This window comes from Aptenodytes forsteri, unplaced genomic scaffold, assembly GCF_000699145.1.
Source record: "Aptenodytes forsteri isolate BGI_AS27 unplaced genomic scaffold, ASM69914v1 Scaffold329, whole genome shotgun sequence".
Classification (NCBI taxonomy): Eukaryota; Metazoa; Chordata; class Aves; order Sphenisciformes; family Spheniscidae; genus Aptenodytes; species Aptenodytes forsteri.
The window spans coordinates 102084-123430 of record NW_008796200.1 but is presented as its reverse complement, the minus strand read 5'-3'; the positions used below and the strand labels follow the sequence as shown (position 1 = coordinate 123430).

At 53.1% G+C, this 21347-nt stretch overlaps 2 protein-coding genes across 2 annotated transcripts in view; one reads left to right on the top strand and one right to left on the bottom strand.

The window, feature by feature from the left end:
* SYT12 (synaptotagmin 12) overlaps positions 1 to 5581 on the top strand; it is a 6504-nt gene extending 923 nt beyond the window's left edge. Inside the window, exons 2-7 of the mRNA XM_009288155.2 lie at positions 713 to 906; positions 1232 to 1624; positions 3833 to 4048; positions 4152 to 4272; positions 4505 to 4638; positions 5328 to 5581. Of these exons, the coding sequence (XP_009286430.1) occupies positions 713 to 906; positions 1232 to 1624; positions 3833 to 4048; positions 4152 to 4272; positions 4505 to 4638; positions 5328 to 5501 (1232 nt within the window). The 3' untranslated portion in view covers positions 5502 to 5581. The remainder of the gene's footprint in view (positions 1 to 712; positions 907 to 1231; positions 1625 to 3832; positions 4049 to 4151; positions 4273 to 4504; positions 4639 to 5327) is intronic.
* A 3167-nt stretch (positions 5582 to 8748) lies between these two features.
* Positions 8749 to 21347, bottom strand: part of IGHMBP2 (immunoglobulin mu binding protein 2) — a 44310-nt gene continuing 31711 nt past the window's right edge. The window contains exons 10-15 of the mRNA XM_019474348.1: positions 18337 to 18455; positions 16010 to 16104; positions 15506 to 15629; positions 12574 to 13407; positions 11682 to 11866; positions 8749 to 9240 (exon numbers count right to left, since the gene is read on the bottom strand). Coding sequence (XP_019329893.1) covers positions 9043 to 9240; positions 11682 to 11866; positions 12574 to 13407; positions 15506 to 15629; positions 16010 to 16104; positions 18337 to 18455 — 1555 coding nt within the window. The 3' untranslated portion in view covers positions 8749 to 9042. The remainder of the gene's footprint in view (positions 9241 to 11681; positions 11867 to 12573; positions 13408 to 15505; positions 15630 to 16009; positions 16105 to 18336; positions 18456 to 21347) is intronic.

Below are 21347 nucleotides of genomic sequence, written 5' to 3'. Positions count from 1 at the left end.
TTTTTTTTTTTTTTTTTTTTTTTTTTTTTTTTTTTTTTTTTTTTTTTTGTTACACGGAGTGATTGGTGATGGTTCAGTCGCTGGTGTGATGGAGGCTGGTGCAATGCAGCAACAACTGCTCAGTGTACCATCGCAGGGCTGCTGTCCTCCCCGCTTTGCAGCTGCAAGCCTGGGCTTTCTCCTCCCTGGATCACATCAGCAGCAGTTGTGGGGGTTTTCCCCGTTTCCAAAAGCTTTTTGTTTGGTTGGTTGTTTTGGTTTGTTTTTTTCCCTATTTCTGAATTTTCTTGGCATCCCCAGCCTGTGGGAAACCAGGCAGCAGTGAGGGTTTCCCTGTGGTGGAAAGGGCGATGCAGATGTGCACTGAGCACATCTGTAAGCGGGATGGATCCGTAGCTGGTGAAAGGACCCCCCAGCACCCCTGGGTGATGCAGCCATTCACTGATTCTCCTTGTTTGCTGGGGAACAGGGCTGAAATACATGTCCACTTCACCTCCCAGGAAAGCAAAGCGAGGGCTGTGATTTTTTTGGCTTGCAAAGCTGCTGACTGACACCATTTGCAATCCACCCAAGTGGGACACTGTGGTTTATCCCCCCCGGGCCGATCCCATCCTCATAGCTTAGAGCTGAGTTTCTGGCGTTGGAGCAGCAGAGGATGAAGCCTCTGTCCCGGGGTCGTGGCCAGCTGACAGTGCCTCTTGTCCCCTCGCAGTCACCACGAGCCCACCTCGGTGGGAGATCGGCATCTACGCCGCTGGTGCCTTGGCACTGCTGGGGATAGCCGCCGTCAACCTCTGGAAGCTCTGGCGCTCCGGCAGCTACCCGGCGCCTTCCCCCTTCCCCAACTACGACTACCGATACCTGGAGCAAAAGTACGGGGCGGCGTATTCGGATGTCAAACACAAGGTAAAAAGGTGGAATGTTTGGCTCGCCTCCTTTCCCTTTGCAACATGCGAGCCGCTGGAGGGGCAAAAATATCACCTGCATCCTCTCGCAGCAGGGAAAAGCCATGGGCGGTGAGCTGGTGCTGCTGGAGAGTTTGAGGGGAACAGTGCGGAGCTGTAAATAGGGCTTGGGAGCTGCAGGAGGTGCAGGGTTTGCTGCCGCGGCAGCTTGAGGCCAAGCAGGGGCTGTAAGGCATCCAAAAAGGCGCCAGTGAATCCCAGCTGTCCCCGGCTTTGTACGGAGGGATGGGATTGCATCGCCTGGTTTTTCCTTTCCCTGTTCGCAGCGAGGGATGGCCCCGGGCTCGCAGAGGGCGCTGGATAAGACCTCACCCATCCGCAAGACCAGCCTGCGGGCAGATGACACCTTCGAGAGCATTAACGAGCTGGGGAGCCTGGAGCTGATGAGCAAAGACCTGGGCTTGGCCCCCTATGGCCCCTTGAAGAAATCTATCTCGGCTGACTCCCTCAGCTCCATCTCCTCCATCGGGAACAACTTTGGGCAGGATTTCACGGTGGGGCAGGTGGAGGTCTCCATGGAGTACGACGGGAAGGCGGCCACCTTGCACGTGACGCTGCTGCAGGGCAAGGACCTGCTGGAGAAGGAGGACGCTCGCTTCGAGTCCTGCTTCATGCGCATCAGCCTGCTCCCGGCCGAGCAGATCGTCGGCATCTCCCGGGTGAGCCGCTTGCCCCTCTTTGCACGAAAACCCCGTGTGTATGTGGCATCGCTTACCACGCGCCTGCTGCAGCATTTGCTTTTGGGTCACAGCATCCCTTGGCCAAACTCCCCAAGACAGTGATGGGGCCTTGGGAATAGGGAGGTCCGGACACGTTGGGGCTGGGTGCGGTTGGCACAGGATTTTTGGAGCCCTGCTCGGGGGTGTTCAGCATTCTGTGGCACAGGGGGGTCCCGGATGGGTTTGTGCATCAGAGACCCGGCAGAGGCAGAAATTTCTCTCTCTTGACCGGGACGTGCAGTGACTTTGTCATCTTTGAGCTTAGTTTGCAGCAAGTTTTCCTGCTCAACTTTCCCTGCTCTGGGGGCCAGGGATGCTGCGGAAGGTGGAGGAAGTGGTCTGGGGCGGGGGGATATGGGGAGAGGCGGCATTTTGGGTGCATGCTGCCAGCGTCATGCTGTGTCCCCGCACACTTGATTCACCCTAACGAAGCCCGAGCACGGTGCCCCGCAGCCACCTCTCCTTTCTGCAGCAGCCACGATGCTTTCCCTCCCCACGCAGGACGTGGCAGCCGAAGATCCGGGTGGTGGCACCGGCAGGGCCAGAACCAGGGGTGTTTTGGGGGTGAAACATCCCTTTTAAAGCTGCTGTCAGAAAGCAGGAGCTTCAGTTTTCTTTCAGCAGCTGCTTGTTGCAAAGCTCAGGGTCAGTCAGTTTGGTTTAATCAAGATATTCCAGAAAGGAGCAGAAAGCTTCATGCTACTAAAGAAACGGTGGAGGTACCTTTCCAGTGAGCACAAACCCACTGCCTTTAAAATATTTCCACAGCGCCCTTTTAAGACCATTTTTTCCATCCAAAGATCAGGCTCGTTATTTATGCTCTGGAGATATTTATTATTTAGCATCATTATTTATAATTCACCAGCTCTATTTACCCTCTTTTGCTGTCCTGAGACAAGTCATAAAGACACATTTGGTTCTTTTCCTTTAATGCTTTACAGTACTTATGTTGTGGGTTTTTTTAAATAGCAGCTAACATCTCTGTTGTACCTTTCATCCAGAGATCCCAAAACATAATGTTGGCTGCAGACAGACAGGGTCAGCGCTATAAAGCAGATAGCTGCAAATCTGCTTTTCCCATAGAGGTACTTTGATCCCCTGGGGACTCTAGGGATTGGTGGTATCCGATGGGAGAGCGTGGGACCACTGTGCTCGGAAGGGGATGATGGAAGGTACCGCCTCGCGAGCTGCTTTGTGTCTTCCATCCCAGGGATGGAGCATGTCTAGGAGAAGACAGACAGATGTGAGAAAGTCCTTGGGATGAGATGAACCATCTCCCCACTGCTGCTGGGGAGTCTGGGTGGCTCTTGGGGTGATGACGCCGGATGGGTTTGGGGCTGAGCCCCCTGGTCCTGCAGCGGGATCCCTTTTCCACCGCAGCACCTGGCTTTGGATGGGTGGCAGGGAGCTGGTGGCTCTGCTTTGCTCCGTGCCATCCAAGGCTGTGGCTTTCCATCCCGTGGGGGCACCAGGCCTCCTTTTAGGACAAAACCCTGATTTGTGGGTGGTACCTTAGATGCCAAAAGAAATAGAGCTGGAGTAGGGGAAAAACAGTCTCTAAAGCCATCAGAGCAGTTCCCCCCACCAGCACTTTGGGACCAGGTAGTGACCAGTACCCCCCCCCCGGGGAGTTGCTGCTGCGTTTGCTCCAAGTGAATGATGTGACGTAGAGACGATGTCTGGCGAAAAGCATTGTCCCCATTTGGCACGTTTAGGGCTTGTGAAGCCCGTCGGCTCTGGCTTGGAGAGGGACTGGGGGTTACACCCCCTTGGCCAAATCCTGTAGCCTGGAGTGGCTGAGCCAGCGACACATCCGAGCTCCCAGCGTGCAGGGATGCCTGGCTCTTGCACCTGAGAGCACCAGACCAACCTTAAATTTTCATTAAAAGAATTAATGGGCAATGGGGCAGGACATGGCCCCTATTTTCTACCTCAATTGCCGAGCCGCTGCTGCGATCAGGTGGGAAATAACTTTTGTCCCCATTGAGGCTGGGACCCCCCAGCTGCTTTGGGCTGGGGGATGCCCTGCCCTCACCACCCCAAAGCCATGTGGTCCTCGCAGTTCCCACGAGAGAAGCGGGGTAGATCTCAGACACGGCCCCAAAACCTGGCAGGTATCAAGGCAATCCCCCTCCTTCCCCATGGCAGATTCAGCGGAGTGCCTACACCGTGGCCTTCGACGAGCGCTTCTCCATCCCACTGGACCCGGTGGCGCTGGAGGAGAACAGCCTGCGCTTCTCCGTCTTCGGCATTGACGAGGACGAGAGAAATGTCAGCACTGGCGTGGCCGAGCTCAAACTCTCTGACCTGGACCTGGCCGTGCGTCCCTTCAACGCCTGGCTCTACCTGCAGGACATGAACAAGGTGAGCAGGGGGTGTGTGGTCCATCTCCCACACAGGTTTTTTTTGGGGGTTTCTCCTCCCCGGGGGCTGGGGTCGATGGGTGATGGGACATTGTGTCCCACAGGCGGTGGACACGGTGGGGGAGATCCTGCTCTCCCTGAGCTACCTGCCCACGGCTGAGCGCCTGACGGTGGTGGTGGTCAAAGCCAAGAACCTCGTGTGGACCAACGGCAAAGTGACTGCAGGTGAGCAGGGTATGCCGGGTGGGCACAGGGGTCCCTCGGTCTTCTGTGGGCTGGAGGTGGGCTTTCATCCTGGTTTATACTACTGCGCTACATGGATATTTTTTGGAGTGGCTCCCGTTGAGGACAGACCCTACCAGGAAGGTCCACCAGAGATGGCTTCCCCCGCTTTCTCCATATCGCAGGGAAATCGCATGACTGACCCCGAGGTTTTTCTCTCCCCCACCCCGAGCAGATCCCTTTGTCAAGGTGTACCTGCTGCAGGACGGGAGGAAGATCAGCAAGAAGAAGACGGTGGTGAAGAGGGATGACACCAACCCCGTGTTCAACGAGGCCATGATTTTTTCGGTGCCGGCCATCGTGCTCCAGGTCTGTCCCGGCTCAGGGGACATGTCCCAGCCTGGGGGGCACATCCCATCGCTCCTCGAGGTCCCCAAATCCCTGCGCTAGTGAGGACTTCCTGGGGTGTGAGGGGTTCTGGGGGGATCATAGAAGCTGTGGGGTGGGGTCCATGTATGTGCATGTATGGTTTGGGGGGATGTATGCATGGGGTAGGGGGTATAGGGGGTTGTGTATGTATGTGTGGGGTATGGCTGTTGGAGGGGGGAGGAATATGTATGTGTGGGTTGGGGGATATAGGGGGATGCATATGTATAGGGTATGGTTGTGTATGTGGACGGGTGCATATGTGGGTTTAGGGGATGTGCAAGTACAGTGGCAGGGTATACGAGGATGCATATATACAGGGTATGGTTGTCTATGGGGATAAGCATATATGGTTTTCAAGTGGGGTGGGTGAGGGGGGATGTGTGTGAATGGGGTGGGGGTATAGAGGGGTGTGTAGATATATGGTATAGCTATTTTGGTGGATGCATATTTATGGGGTGGGGGCTATAGGGGACATGTATGTATGGGTTAGTACTGGGGGGTATGTTTGTCTGTGCATGTGTGGTTGGGGAAGGTATGGGGATATGTATATATGGGGGGTGGTGTCAGTGCTAGCAATGCAGCGACCGCTCTATGCTGGACTGTTGTGACGGCCTCATGCTCCCCCGCAGGACCTGTCCCTGCGGGTGACGGTGGCCGAGTGCGGCGAGGACGGCCACGCCGACAACACGGGCCACGTCCTCATCGGCCCAGCAGCCAGCGGGATGGGCATCACGCACTGGAACCAGATGCTGGCCACGCTGAGGAAGCCCGTCTCTATGTGGCACCCGCTCCGGCGAAACTAGGCTGCTGGTGGGGGGGAGCCCGTCACGCCCCCGGGGTCCTGCACCCCGACATCGGCTCTGCCCCAGGGACAGTGGGCAGAGGGGGGCTCTGCCTGGCCAACAGCTCGTCCGAGAGCCGCCACCGCAACACAGCGTTTGCAGCCGGGCAGAGGTTGAGAAAGACTTTGCAGCGCTGAAAAGGCAGAGCTGCTGGCGCACCTTGGCTGGAGCATCTTGCTGCCAAAATATGCGGAGGACAGAGCAACTCCTTGGCTGCACCTCCCCCCATCTGGGTCGCCCTCGCATGCGCTGGGGGCTGCGAACAGACCCGCCGAGAAAGGAGCCCTCCCTTGAAATGGACCAAAACCAGCACCAACCTCCCCAAACCGCTGCCTGGCCGCCAGCCGAGCTCCCGAGCATCCCACATGCTCCCCAGCGGCCTCCCGAAATCAGTGGTGCCCTCGAATGTGGACCCCAAGGGCTCCCAGGGAGGGGGTGAATTTCTTTGGAAGGTGGTTTTTGGTTGAATGGGGGGAAAAATGGAGAGGGGGTTGATAAAGTGCCGGCACGATGTATTTTCTCTGTGTTTGTGGTTTTTCTGTTGGGTTTCAGAGGGATTTTGGTGTGCTGCACCAGGGCTGAAACATTTCCAATGAGAATGGAAAAAGGGAAAAATAACAGCAGAAAAAGCAATTGTTATTATATATGGTTTTTCCTTCCATCTTTTTTTCAAGCAGAGTAAATCTCTGCCCATCTCTGTGCTGGCTGCAGAGGGGTGTCTGGACTTGACGAGTGGTTTTTCACCCTCTTGGGTTTGAGGTCAGATCCAGGCTGAGAGTCATCCCCTAAAGGTCCAGCATGACTGGGGTCAGCTTTTCCCACCCTGGCCCATTTTGCCAGCTAAACTAACCCCCAGGCCTGCTCATAACAGCACGGCAAATTCCTGTTCTTTTAACGCAAATCTCATGACTGGGGATTATTTTTTACAGTCCCTCGTCCTGGAGTCATGCTTTGACTTGCTCATCCCAAAGCTCGCTTGTTTTATCTGAAATCTGGGTGCAGAGAGGAACGTCTTGGCCCTGTGACCGAAGGTAGACACAAAGAGACCCCTAATTTCCTAGTTTTTAAGCCCAACTCCTGTTTCAGGGGGAAGGGAGGGGAAAAATCTGTTTGGATCCTGTCTGCCCGTGGGCTCCTGGCCCAAGCAAGGACCAGCCCCTGGGTAAGGTTTGGGGTTTTTTTTTTTAGGGGGGAGCCGATGCCCACCCCATCTTCTGGAGGGTGACAGATGGAGGGCTCTGGAGCTCCCCCGTGGCATGGGCTGGTGGGCAGAGGATGCCCTGGGGACGCATCCCTTGCTTGCACTGGAGCCTCGGCTTTTCCCTGCCTGCAGAATGCTAGCAGAAAGCCAGGCAGGGAAATCTGGGGGTGTTTGGGGCTGTTTGCCAGAAAGCTGGTGCCACGGGGTGAGCATGGTCAGGGATGTGGTTGCTTGAATGATTTTAGCAGGAAAAAAAAATGAATGAGCCATTTATCCCTGATTAAAGATAACACTGTGGTGGTACCCTCAGCTGGCAGCAGTTTTCCTTTCCGCTCGTCTGTCTTCTCTGCCTGACCGTTTTGGGATGAGGCTGTGATTTCTCTGTTGCGTCCTCCCCCTCCGCAGCCCCTCGCAGGCACTGCTCTGGCTCTCTCCTGCATATATGCCCAGCACTGCTCGCCGATGCACAGATTTTCTTCTCCCACACTCCGTCTCTTCCTCCTCCCCAACTTTCCCTCCAGGAGTCCCGATGTCCCATCTGCTGTCGCGTGAGCCGGTGCCATCCCTTTGTGGGCTGACGCATGGCTGGTCCCGGGGACCAAGGCACGAGCCAAGGCGATGCTCGGAGCCAAGGCAGGTGCAGGCAGGCCGGATTTGCCCGGGACTGGGGCTGCAAATGGAGGGTTCTTCTGAAGGATGAGGTTTACTGAAGGAGGAAGAAGGTTTTTTTGGAAGGTGTTCACAGCCAGTACTAAGAGGCACTGAGGTTTGGGGGAAAATTTGCTTATTAGCTACCTCATCTAGCATTTGGGAAGAGAGACAGACATAGAAATGCTTGGCTATCTTGCAGCCCCTGCAAACTGCTGAGCCTTTGGTCAGGATGAGATGAGTGCCTTCCACTGGTGCCGAAATCACCGGTGGGCAAGACCTGCAGTGTTCAGCCCCAAAATGATGGGCCGTGTGTGGTTTGGGGCTTTTTATTGTGCCCCTCTCCAGCCATTCCTCTGTGGAGGCATCTTGGCACCTTTTCCTTCATCCTGGGGCCTGCGTGTGCCACCCTGGGGACAAAAAATGGCTGCTTGAGCTATTCCTCAGGGGCTGGTGGACCGTGTGTGATGCATCGGTACCTGCTCAGAGCCATCAAGGAGAGGGGATAGGGCAGGGGGCTGTGGGTGGATGGAGAGATGCTTTGGAGATGAGGGTCAGCAGGCAGAAAACAGTGTGGGAGATAGATTAGTTTTGGGGGAGGTACAGGAGCAGGGAACAGGTCCAGGAGGGATGGGCGATGCTGAACGTGAGGCTCCCCCCTGCCTGGGAGGGCTGCACAAAACTCGCACGGCCGTACCCTGCCTTCGCTGCTCTGGACCTTCCCAGTGGACATCGGCCTCCAAGGAGCTTTGCAGCAAGGGCAGGACAGGGAAAAGAAATGCTTCTCCTCAGCAGGTCTGGGAAGTGTCGTGGAAGGGAACAGCACACAGTGGGGAGAGAGAGACCTCACCAGTGCTACCGAGAGGGATGGCGAGTGAAGGCAGTGGACGGCGGCTGTCCCAGGGCAGCAGGCTGGGTGTTTCGGAGCAGCTTGCCGTGGTGCCGGCAAGGTAAGGACTTGAGGCCTCTTTGTCCCCACGCAGCCCCAGAGCAGGGTTGAGCCCTGCATGGGCCACATCCTGCAGTAGGGCAGAGGCTGGTGGGGCTGAGCCCGCATCCGGCAGCCCCTTTGCATGGTGGGGAGGGGATGCAGCCCAGCTCTGCCTGCTCCCGAAGGGCAACCTGGGACTCTGGGTCTTGCTGGCTGCCGTGTGGACGCGCCAGTCCACTCTAACTCCAAGCCGTGCTGGGAGGATTGCTGGACTGGGAAAACGGAGCTGGAGGCATCCATTTTCTTAGTCATCCTCCCTGGAGGAGAGGGTCACCCGGGGTTTTCAGTTCCTCCCACGTTCCTGCTCACAGACATTTATATTTTTACTGTAGCAGGGAGAAATGTCACAGCAACAGCCGATTGCTTTAGGTGTTTTAATATATCCATCTTTACTGGCATTCTCCAGCATTCTCTCCCTCTCTCTGTGTACATCCATTACTTTGTCAATAAGGATAACCAGGACAAATAAAGCTGCTCTCTTTCCTCTGTCTCAGCATTGTGGTTTAGGGAGGCCCAGTGACTATTTATTCCGGCACACTGGCTCCAAGCTGTCTACCACCCAAAATGAGAGCTCCCATTTTCCTCTCGGGCTCAGCACGGCCCTGTAGCTTTATGCAGTCTGACCTGTGACTTCAAGGTTAAAAAAGAAGTATTCAGATCCTTCATTTCTCCTTGTCTTTCTTTTTGCTCTTTCTCTGGCTGGTCAGTTCACTGAGCTTCTTATCTAGGCGCCGCTGGAGATGGGCTCTCTTGGCTGGGTCCAAGGACTTGTCTTTGGAGCCGCTCCCGGGATAGAGAACCCCTTCTCTGCTGATCCTCTGCCGCGCGTGGGCCTTGGCCTTCTCCCCACAGCCGTGAACCTGGCGGAGAGAGAACAGACACTGGTGGCAGCCGGGAAACAGGGCAGCTATCGCGTATGTAGGAATCAGGCGATTTTTATTCCCAGAGCCTGGAATTCCTCTTCCAGCTGCTTTGCACCCCTCTAAAACCATCTCCCATTTATTTATAGCTCCTCTAACAGGAAGCAAAATATAAAGGTAATTTTTCTCCTTCTGGAATCTACACAGCAGGTAAATCATCCTTTTGGATGGTTTAAGCGTCTCCTTCCAAAACTTTAAACATCTGGGGGAAGCTCACACTCGTCATGTGAACTGCTGGATCTTTTATGGTTCTCGCATGAGAGCTAGAAATAGTTAAAACTGAGTTCCCAGTTATGTTCTCTGCTAATATAGTATGACTTGGGGGAAAAAGGAGTGAAACAGGAAAGGTGACTTGGGAAATAAGAGACCTTTTTAGCCATATAGCTGCTTCTTTAGTGTAATTATATGTGTCTTCTGTATCGGAATAAAAAAAGCTTCATAATATTAATTCTGTGCAGGCAAACCTTTCCCAAAACCCATCTGCACTGAAGCCCAGGCCATGTTTAAGGTGCATTAAGTCAAGTTCAACACCATCCTGAATCATCTCCACCAGGTCTAAACTAGAGATCCTAAAAGTTTACCCCTTCTGCTTGGTCCATCCCAAAGTCATTTGATGTTTTCATGAACATAAGCTGATCTGAGGATCCCAGCCCGTTCTTTCAGTGCCGTGACAAACCTTCCTGTCCCTGTTAGTGCTGCCGGAGCAGGCTGTCAACGGCCGGGAATAGCCGTGCACAGCACCTGGCACGCGGCTCCTAGCCAGGACCGGGATTTCTGAGCCTGCTGCCCGATCTAAACCAGCGGTAGCTAACAGACCCTCCAGACCAACTTTAAAACGGGCAGTAATTCCTGCGTCAGTAGGTGCTGGAGCGCAGGTTGAACATCATTCAATGGGGTCTGCTGTGCTGTACTAGATGGGGAGGGGTTCAGCAGCTGGGGGCTGCTAAAGGGGGGCACGAGCTCTTTCTAAACAGGGACCCTCCATATGCAGAGGCTCCACGCCCTCTGAGATGGCTCCAGGTATGTGCTAGCCCCCCTTAGGGCCAGGCATGGGTAGGAGGTCCCAGGCTATTTCACATTGAGGCCTGGTAACATCTGGAAAAAGGGCTGAACTTTAAAAAGCAAGAAAAACTCGTTGACATGGATTTTATCCTTCCAATTGTTTCTCATTGGAGTTCTCATTACAATTCAGCAGGGAGAGGTAATTCTGCAGGAAATAAATTTATATCCCAACTGGATTGTGAATGACCGTAAATACAACTATTCTTTGCCATGGAAACAGATAGTACTTGACAAGGGGAAAATCTATGCTGAGGATTTATAGGTCAGCTCGCTAAACGTTGCTAAGCTCTGGGAGGTTCCACACAGCGAAGAGCTATGCCTGGGTGATGCAGGATGAGGGACGATGGGCACAGGAGGCTGCAGCTAAATAGAAAATTGTCACCTCTCAGCCCGTGTACTTGTCACAGCCACCACCCAGCCACGTCAGCTCTGCCCACAGGACTCGAACCCTGAGACCAGCTTACCATGAAGCATCACGCTGCCAACCCTGGAGGCTTAAACTTACCTGCCTTACCTCTGCCTGAACAGAAAGATGAAGCCTGACACCAGTTTAACCTTAGTTTCCCTCCTTCCCAGATCTGGGGAGAAAAGGGCTGTTGAGCAGCTACGGAGTAACAGCAAGGAAAAAGCTGTTGGTTCAGTGGCCATCACAACACTACTCTTACAGAGGTGCAGGACATTACAGGGCTGCTGAGATGCCTGCTTGAGAGTCCTCCACTGTAAGAAAGCAGAATGGAGGCTGAGGGACTGCTGTCACTCAGGTATGGATGGGAGCTAAAGCTGAGGCTGCACAGTGTGAAGCAACTCAGCTCCAAGCCAGCAAGGCACTTAAGGAAATGCCTAATTGCTAACCAGGCATGCAGCACTGCTCTGTGCGGGCTCAAGCTTTGACTTGTCCCCAGGTTGCAGAAGGGAATTTGCCAAGAGCTGGGAATCGAGTGTCCAGGCTCCCTCAAGTCACTGCCTTAAGCCCAAGCCTCTTCATTTCTCCTTCCTGCCTTGCTTTATCTGCACAACCCGGGAGTGTAAATGCCAGAGAACGGTAAAGACAGGCACAAAGCAAGGGCAGGGGGAAGAAAAAGCTCTCAGGAGGAGGCGTGCAGAGTCCACATGTTAACGCCTGGCAGCCCTTTCTACCTGCAGCTCTAGCAAAAGCTCTGACAGAAGGTTCTGCTTTACACTCCTTGCAAGGAAATCCTGCCTAGGGAGCTCGATGGAGAAAATTCCCACGTTAAACCCATGCCGCTTGGCACATCCTGCTCCTCTCCAGCCCCCTCAGTGCTCTAACCCCTGGGCAGGCTGCCCGGCCCCACGCGTACCTCCGGGATGTGATGGCTGAGGCAGTAGCACCTGTTGCAGTGGAGACAAAGCTGTCCCAGGGTTGTAACGCTGGCTTTGCAGCGGGGGAAGCCGCAAGTGTTGTAAGCTTTAATGGCCGCAGAAATCAGAGCGTCGATATCTTCTTCCGCCATGCTGCCTGCTCCGCTCTTAACTGATGGCTTTCCTGGGGAGAAGACAGGGGAAGAGACCTGGCCATTTCACCACCTGCTTAGAAGTTGAACAGATCCAAGCAACCCGCAGCTACAGCCTGGGCTCGTGAGGAGCAGCACGGGTCCGGGGAGTTGCTGTTTGCAGCGACTGGTATTTCAGCCCCTGTGAGACCTGTCGTGCCAGCAAACTCTGGCCTGTGTTCAAAGGCACTAGTAGGAGCTCAAGGCTCCCACCCGCAGCATGCCTGGGTGCCTCCCTCTGCTAAAAGGGGGCTGGGGGAGAGGGAGGGACCATGTCTGGCAGGGAGGACAGCAGCTCCTGGCTCTGTTTTCCCCTGCCTCTGCGTTCAGGAGGCAGCCATGTCCTTCGGTGTGGGCCAGGTACTCCTCTTAGTTCCTCTCCCTACATTTGGGAGCCTCCAATCTAACTCCTGAGCCTCTCTCTTCCTGGGAAAGGGTCCCCAGCTTTTTTCTTTTGACTTAAGAAATGTGCCTCCAGGCATCCAAAACCCCTCTCCCGCAGATGCTGCAGCCAACTGATGTGTGCTCCTGCCAGTTCTCACATCTCTGACAAGCATCAGAGAGCTTTCCAAGAGCCACATCCCATGCTCCACGCACGTAGGCAAATCCCAAGGCCTGGAGGCAAAAACATGGGGATTAAGTAGCACGATCCATTCAAGGAAGACCATTAATTGTGCTGCTAGGAAAGAGAGTGACCTACCTTTGGCTTCGCTTTTGTCTTTTTTCCTGCTGCTGCCCTGAAGGCTGGCACTGGGCTCTTGAGCCTTCCTCGCTGCCTCCTCCCGTCTGGCTTTCTCCCTCTGAACTCTCTCCAGGTGCAGGGTTTTCAGGTCCACTTTCCCTGAGCCCTGGCTGCTCCTTTCTGGCTCAGCAGGGACAGGAGTTTCCCTGCTGGGATGTTGTGGCTGAGGAAGGGGGAGCTGCTTGCTGGGGCGGGCGGCTGCGGGTGGCGAAGGCTCAGCAGGCTCTTTCTTGCGAACACTGATGTACCGGTCCCTTCCTTCCCCAGTGCTCACGTGCTGCAGCCCATACTCCTCTGCCATTAGGTGAATCAGCATCCGATCGTGAGAATTGAGAGATGGAGGGAAATCCAACTGCGTCTCACTGCTCTCCAGGAAGGCCACCAGCATGGCCCTGAATCTGTCGGCACTGTCTTTTGTCCCCGGGCTCTCTCTCCCGGGTCCGCTTGTGTTCGGGGAGAAACGCGCTTCTGGCTTCTGACACTGTGGTTTGGTTGCTGCTGCTTTGAGTCTCCTTCCCAGAGGCAGCTGCGGTTTGGGGCCAGATGCTGTGGGGAGCTTTGCGCCCTGTTGCCGCTCACCGCGGCCCTCCTGAGTGTAGTTTTCGGGCACGAGGTTGTCGAGGTACTCGAAGGCTGTGCGTACCTCCCCGTGCTGGCTGAAATAATCCACCAGCCGCTTCAGAAAGGCTTGGTTGCTGACGGTGCGGGTGTCGCAGATGACAACCACGTGGCGCCGGGCACGGGTCACCGCTACGTTTATCCGCCGGTCTTCTGCAAGAAAGCCCACCTCGCCTGTGAGAAAGAAACCAAGGGGCTCAGGACTGTCAGTGGGTGCAGCATTGGCTCCAGGTCTAGATTTGGCCCAAACAATTGAAGGGTTGCTTAGCCTGAAGGGTGGGAGTCAGCGTTTACTGGACTCTGGTCCCTGACTCACGCTGTCACCCTCATCTTTGTGTCTCCATTTCACCACCTGCAGGCCAGAGCTAGGGCTCCCCACTTAGCTCCCGGGATCAGGAGGAGGATGGATGGCACATGGAAGGAGAAATATTTTCCTGGGTGGCCCACAACACCAGATCAGGCTGGGACCTGGGAGCAAATGCAACATGGGGCAACGTGGAAGAGGCTCACCTTGTGACAGAAGAGGAACTGCAGGTAAAGAAATACACCCTGTCCTATACAATTCCCCCCCACCTGCCCCCAAACTCTCAATGGCTCTAAAGTAACAGCCATTTAGGCAACTCTGCAAGGTTTGCTTAAGCTCTCTGGCTATTTTCTCAAAGAAAAGCAGTAAGAGCTAGCGAATGCCAAGATGACTCAGTGAGGATCAGCTAGCGAGAAGGGTAGCGTGGGCGGCTTCTGAATTTCCAGCTCCTGGGGATAAAGAGGAGGCCAGTCGGGAAGAAATTAATGTCTCCGCCGGTGGGGTGACCAGCCTGGCTCTGTTTCTGCCTTGCCTTGCCGTGGCTGAGCAGTCTAGTTTGAGCTGCCTTTGAGGAACAGGGTGTGGGCGATTCCCCTCTCTATGCTCTGCAGCTTAGAGAACAATACCCAGTTTCTCTGATGTGGTTTTGCCTGACTGCAGGGGCAAATCCAACTCCTCTGATCCGGCAAGAGGGTTTCCTGCTGGATCAGGAATGGCTGCAGAGGGACAGGCACTGCTGGTCAAGGTTCCTGGCCTCCTCTGAGCTGAGAAATGCAGCTGCAAAAAGGCTATGGATTTCTCCCAAGGGTCTCGGAGGGTGCTAACAACATCTCTTGTGCCCCATGCAGACCAGAGCCGTGCCCAGACACCACGAGAAGCTGCCTCGTGCCCCCAGGAAAGCAAGTGATTACTGCACCGCATCTGAGCTTTGGCTGCTAGCCATGCACGGGAAGGGGGCAGGGGGACGCATGCCTTCACAGAGGACACCAGCTCCCACTGAGCAAAGGCGAGGTGAGTCATTCATGAATAAGGACTATTCTTAGTCCTGTCCCCCACCTCCATTCTCCCCCCAACGATGCTTTTCTTCTTCTAGGCTTTCTTAAAAAAAAAAAAAAGCCTTCTCCCTCCACGCATTCTTTCGGGGTTTTTTTGCCTTCTAGACATCAGCACTCCCAGCACATACACAGTGTCTCACCTTTAGCAGCATTAGCAGCAAAGGTAGTGCAGCAAGGGATGTGTCACACTGCGGGTTTGAAAAGGGCAGTGATCGATGCATGGGAGAGGTGGTTCACGGAGTGGTCCCACTCATGCCCTCCGCTTGAGCTGGCTGCCACAAAACCCTTCAGCACGGGCCGATGGCTCCACAGAAGGAGCCTCGCGGCTCCAGGGCAGCAGCTTTTTTCCAGCTATTAACTTTCGCTGCAGCTGCTGATAGGAAAGAACTTGATTTTCCGCTCTAGATCTTGCTCCCAAAATAAGCATTTTCTGTGCGTGACTTGTAATGCCAGCTCCTGCTTGCTTTCTTCAGGGAAGTGACCCAAAATAGGCTCCAAACCCAAGAAATAAGCCCCCCAAATTTTCACTTTTTGTGGGAAGTGCTCGGCGCTCCAGTAAATGTGGTGCTAACCTGACAGGTGCCATTCTTAGGACCCCGGTTTAAATAATTTCTGAGGCCTCAATAGCCAGGAAACCCTCAAAGTAAGCAGTCCTGGCTTCCTTTTTACCTGCTACCTAGCGTGGGAGCCTTCCTCTGCAACTGTGACAGCACATATACTCGTTCATTAAAAAAAAAAGTCTGAAAAGGAAGGTTCTTGCCAGTAAATGCATTCAGAGCAAAGTGCTAGAGACCGTCAGAACTGCGATTAAACCACAGCACTTGGCAATACGATGAGCAACCTTTGAGCAATCACACAGTTCCCATTTCTCTCCCATTCCCCATGGAGTAACTCTCCAGCAGTGAACTCTTACCTTTCCTGTTGGATCGCACGAACGACAGGATCACTGCCTCTTTCTCTCTTCCTTGGAAACCATCAACTGATTTAATTTCTAGCTCTGGGTACCTGTGGCAAAGGTGCTCTCTTAGCATGTCCACCTGAAAAACATGTGATAGATATCTTTTAAAGAAAAGTGCAAGGTGAAAGGGATTAAAATGGCACTGTTTTGGTAAAGTCCCTTCCTCTCAAACCCACAAGGATGAGCGCCCACATCTCCCAAAGGTCAAGCACTGAATCCTGAGGCTGGGAGTGGAAAATACCTAACACCTCTTCCCTCCATGGCCTCAAGCTGCTTACATGTGGAGAAGCTGGCCACAAATGCTGATTATACTATTTGGCTCTGCTGACTTCCACCTTCATCTCTCCGAGGACGTTCTGGTATCGCTCCTGGAGATGTCAAGGTTTGAATCCACCTCTGTGCATTTGCTCTGCGTGCATGAGGAAAGAGAGAGGAGATGCCAGGAGAGGGTCATCTCACCTGGAGGTTGTAGGGGGCCACAACAGCAATGTCTTGTGCCTTCACACCAGCTTCCACCAAGGCTTGGATGTGCAAACCGGCCAGCTGCACCTCCCCTAGGGCAGAAAGCAGAAGGGGTGGTGATGGGAACAGGCTGGCAGGCAGAGGCTGAAGCCGCCGGCTTGGACATGCTGCAGCTCAGAGAAATTTGCCCACCTCCCCTTATACAGCAAGGAAAGGCTAAGGGAAGTCCTGCCTTCAGTCCAGCATTGCACGGGGGTAACGATTCCCAACCTGGCTTGCTTGGCTTAGACGGTGATGTGCTACACAGCCCCATTCCCAGGGCTGCACAGCACTTGCCTCTTGCCTTTCCAAGTCACCAGCTCACTTATGCTTAAGAAGAGTTTTCTGAACAGCACTTGGCTTTCTCTGGCCTTCCCGTATTAATCCAAGAGATCAATGATAATCCAGGCAATAGATTATTTTCCCTCTGAAATGAGACCCTAGACCTCACTAAAAATTAAATTCTCTGCTCTGCAACTGGAAAAACTCCACCTTTCCTTTTTATTCTGCTTTTTCAAGTCCCTGCATTTCTAAACCCCCATGACCAAATAAACAAGCTTCATGCTCAGATTCATGTACTCAGACCTTCCAGAGGCTGCAGGCAGCCTGCCACAAACAACTGGCTATTCAGGATGGTGGCTGGTTCAGAGACATCTAATGAGGACAAGTTAAACGCAAATGTGAACTGTTTTGCTGGTTTACTGGCTGGACTGACTTTACCCTCCGTTTTGCAGCAAAACACAGGTATAAAAATCCAGAATCTGCAGTATGCTGCTCCAAAAGGCTGCCTCCCAAATTTTGGGAGACGTGCATTTAATCCCCTGCTCAAACTCCCTGAGTTATCTTAGACAAGTCTTTTTGGCTCTCCATTTGGGGACAAGAGCCTTTCTCTGTTCAGCAGGGCCACGGGGACTGATGCATGGAAAAATGAGAGGCACTTAAACACTGGTGGCTTTTCAAACAAAAGAAGGCAAAAGATATTTAAATTGGTAAAAACTGTCCTTGTATTTTACAGTCCATTTTCCCTGCATTGCCAGAGAGGGACTTGAAGCCTCAGAAATCTGTTGCCGGCATGAGATCTGCACTGGTGAGCAGAGAGGAAAACAAATGAATCCCTGAAGCAGGCAGCCATGTTGCCAAATCAGCTCTTTGGCCACGTGAGAGTGAATGGCTAGAAAAGCCTGTGGCTCGGCCATCGGGAAAAGTGCAGGCAGCAGCCAGGCAGGCAGGGGTGGCTGCAGGCGAGGCAGCAGGGCACAGGCACCGCACATGGAGATCGGTCACCTCCGGGCACCACAGAACCAATCTGGGCAGCGAGTTTACAATCTAGGGGAAGATGTTGTTCTGAAAAAAATGTCTCACCTTCCCCAAAGCCAAGGCTTACTGTGCCCTCCCAGCAATCCTTCTGCCGACAGCTTTCTGGGCTAAAAGCTCTCCCTAACGCTTTTAGGAGAGCAATCTCCATAACGAAGTTGGGATATGTGGATTGTCAGATGAAGCACCAGATTTTAGACAGCCCATATGCAACATATCCTGGCAAAGGCGCTCTGTGAGCCTCTTAAGAGCCAGCTAGCAGGTGTGGAGATGCCAGACTAAATCTAGAGGAGCATGAGTAACATCCTTGAACAGCAAATCACAACCACCTGCCTTGCTGTGGAAGTGAGGACACAACGGAGGTAGCATCACCATTTTCAAAGTTCTCCCACTTTATTAGAATGGCTATGGTGCCTGATTTTACACTCAATCTCCACAGTGAAACCTATTTTTTAAGTCAAAAAACAGCAGGAAACTCAATGTCTAGAGAAAATTCATGGAGAAGAGCCATACAGGACTTCATGAAAGGAGCAGAGGACTGGGAGGCAATTCTGAGCCACGTCTACAGCCTCTCTAAAACAGGCTTGCGCTCTGCCTGGTATTATTTGCTCTGCCAACTTGTGTAAAGCCTCTGTCGCAGGGATCCTCCACCCTGTCCTAGTCCACAGCATGGAGAAATGTCTCTGCAAGGGAACAAGGCAGCCAGCGTGGCCACCCACAAGCTGCACACTGTCATCGTGGCCCTGTGGCCACTCCACTCTGGCTTGGAGTCCTTTGAGCTTGAGGATTTACAGAGGAAATGATCTCTCAAATAAGCAAGGCTCCCTGGGGACCCCACCTTCCCCCTGCTACCTGCTCTGGAGGGGGACATCTCTGGGACGTGGCTCAGCTGGTGCAGTGGCCAAGCCCGCGGGAGGCTGAGAACCTCAGACAATCAATTCTGGCCAACAAATTTTTCTGAATGACGGTACCTGGATTCCCCTTAGACTGTTCATCTTCCACTTCCAGCTCAAACAGGCCACAGCCAGCAGTGTCTATAAGCAATAAGGGAATTGCGGTCTCTTCTGTAGAGGTGACGCCCGGCAGGTCCCTGCACAAGGTATTTGGGAAAGGGCCAGTTAACAACGCTGAAATTATGCCAAAGGGATGATCAGTTGTGTTGTTGCTTACTCCTCCTAAGAACGCTGCAAGGACAGAGGGAAAACATAGCTGGATATTGCTTCTGAGGGACAAGGCTACAGACCAACAGTGGTGTCCTGTGGGGTGAAAACGCAGGAAGAGTGGCTCTGGAGGTGGTGAAAAATGACGGAAACTGAGAACTGAGGTTCCCCCTTTCTGCTCCACGAAGCTTTGGATCCCTTTGCATCTGCAGTGATGCTACTGAAAAGCATGTCATGTACAGCAGTAACTAAGCAGGGCCTTTTAGCTCTGGTGGGGTCCTCCGGCTTTCAGCTCCAGGCTTCCTGGGTTCAGTGCCAGGACGGCAGCCACAACCAACGGCACAAGAAGTCCTGAGAGGCCCAGGGGAGTTTAGCAATGCCAGAAAGCCATAGCTGAAAAGCTATTATTGCTCTGCACCATGGGATTGCCATTTAAATGCTCTCCCAAAATGCAAACAAAGAGCTGAGGGCCCTGGAGAGTCTCACAGGCGCCAGCCAGCAGCGCTGAGAGCTTTCTTACCAGCTGTGCTACACAGCCCAGTTATTGCAAGGCAAGGGTACTGTGTGTGGGTGTTAGTGTCTCGCTTAAATGGTCTCAAACAGGAAAGAGGTGCAGACCTAGGGAGATGTGGCAGCTGCTTTCTGTTTTTTACGGTGTTGAGAGGGAGGAGGAGTGCCTGAAGTATTACCAGAGATTTGACAGCAGTGTTGTTGGGCAAGAGAAGAAAGCGCAGCACAAGGAACCACAGAGGAGTTGGGTTTTCACATCATTCCTACATCTAAAGCTGCTGCATTAAAAAAAATATATTAATAAATCATATTTTAATACCCAAGGAAGTTGCTAGCTGAATTCACAGCCTAGCAAGAGGATGGGTGATGGAGGGCAGGAACGGAAAGCCTGGAGATGGCAGGAGAGCTCTGAAACAACAACGTGTTACTGTACATCACGTACAAATCACAGAGAGCTATGACTCCGGAGAGTCTGCAAATAAACAAGGCAGATGGCAAGCCATCAAAAAGGAGGATTACCTCCAAATGACGGGCAGGGAAGTGAGGGAAAAGGCAGTTTCCAGTTCAAGACAAGCCCCCAGCTGCAGCCTCTCCTTCCCAGGACTCCCGGCACTGCACGTCTGTTCCTCTGCATTTGTATGCCACCGACAGCCTTCGCTTCCCGTGGACTCTGGACATTACTCACTCCATTGACAACAAAAGTCTCCTCTCTTGACTGAAACTCATTTTTCTCCTGTCTGAAGCTGTTGCTGCTGTAATGCATGGCTGGGAAGGTACAGAGATCAGTGCAGCTATGACAGGGAGCCAAAGACCCTGCAAAAGAACCCAGGATGCACCTTCCCCAGTCCTATGGCAAACCAGAGCCCAAAGGAAGAGCTCTTCCCTGGCTTTGGGGACTGGCCGCCTCAGCCCAGTGATTGGATTCAAACAGAGGCACAAGGTACCTTCCCCATTTCCAAGGACACCAGGGACCAGCAACCAACTTTACTTTCCATGATCTCCTCCGGAGCGGGGCCACCTCCAGTTCCCCATTAGGGTGTTTCTTCCCCTGTGGAGGGTACGACAGGTTTATCTCCCTCTCTTCGTAACATCAAATCTAACAGGCTTCCCATCTCCTTTATACCTGTCCCACTTACTGTCCTACCACTGTCCGCGTCTGTGCAGACAAAAGACTGAGCAAAAGCCAAGTTCTCCATGTAGATAATCCTGATTCTTTGCCTACTCACAATGGCCACGGAAAGCCCTTGCAACATCTCTCAGTACCAGGAAAAAATCTCAACCCCGGGAATGTCGCTTCAGAGGAGTAGTTATCTACATAAATCTTTCAGGTGAGAGAAGAATTAATGCTCTTTTAAGGCAGTATGATTGCAGCAGAACTGGCTGTTGCCTTGGAGAAAAGCTGTCCAGTGCTTTGCTATCCTTTCAGGGTGAAGGGGAAAGGCACTTCTCCCGCCTGCTGCAAACTAGTCCAAGCTGCAGAGGTGGGTTTTTGTTCCTGGAGAGATTCTTGGTCCGTGATGACAAACCAGGTTGTCCCTGCAGCCAGACACTGGATCCAGGCTCAACGCACTGCCCTAGGGCATCCAGGCACCCTGTGCTTTGCCTGGGAGGAGGTGATCCCAGCTGGGTGAGCTGCACATCGCAACCAAGGGGCATTCTGGCTTCTGAGCATCTTCCAGGTCTCACGCTACTGGGGGGATTCCCCCATATTCCCCATCAGCGAGGGGGTGTTAGCCCACAAAAAAGTGCTAAGGGAAGGGACACCTGACAATGTACTTAAAAACTGACAGCAGAAACGGCTGGTGATTTTCAAACCATCTTCTCACAGACTGAGTCACCAATTTTGAATGTGAAAAATACTGCTTGCAGCCTCCCTGACTTAATTCTGGAAATGTGTGGGGGTTTCTGATGTGCTTTGTCACCCATTTCAGAAGGAAGGGAGATTTGGGAAGAAGGTTTTGCTCCCTTGAAAACGCTCTGCCCCTGAAAAGCTTCCTTTTTTTGAGAAAAGATGGTGCTGCAGAAATCTCTAACAGATCACAGACCAAGCGTTTCCAAGTGCCTCCCATGTCAGAGCAAAAGTTGGTAAGGAAATATGAAGTTGTTTAGAGCAGAACTGCACTTCTTCCAAAGACCAGTCTTTGTGCTTCAGGTAAAGGAGATGAGACTTGCATCAACAGTGCTGTTCAGGGAAAGGTCGTGGTGGGAGTGCAGCCTTACTATCCGACGTTGAGGATTATACCCTGGAGAGTCGTTCTGAATGAAAGCCCACAGGTATCGGGCTTTATAAGTTCAGCTGGACCAAAAACTCC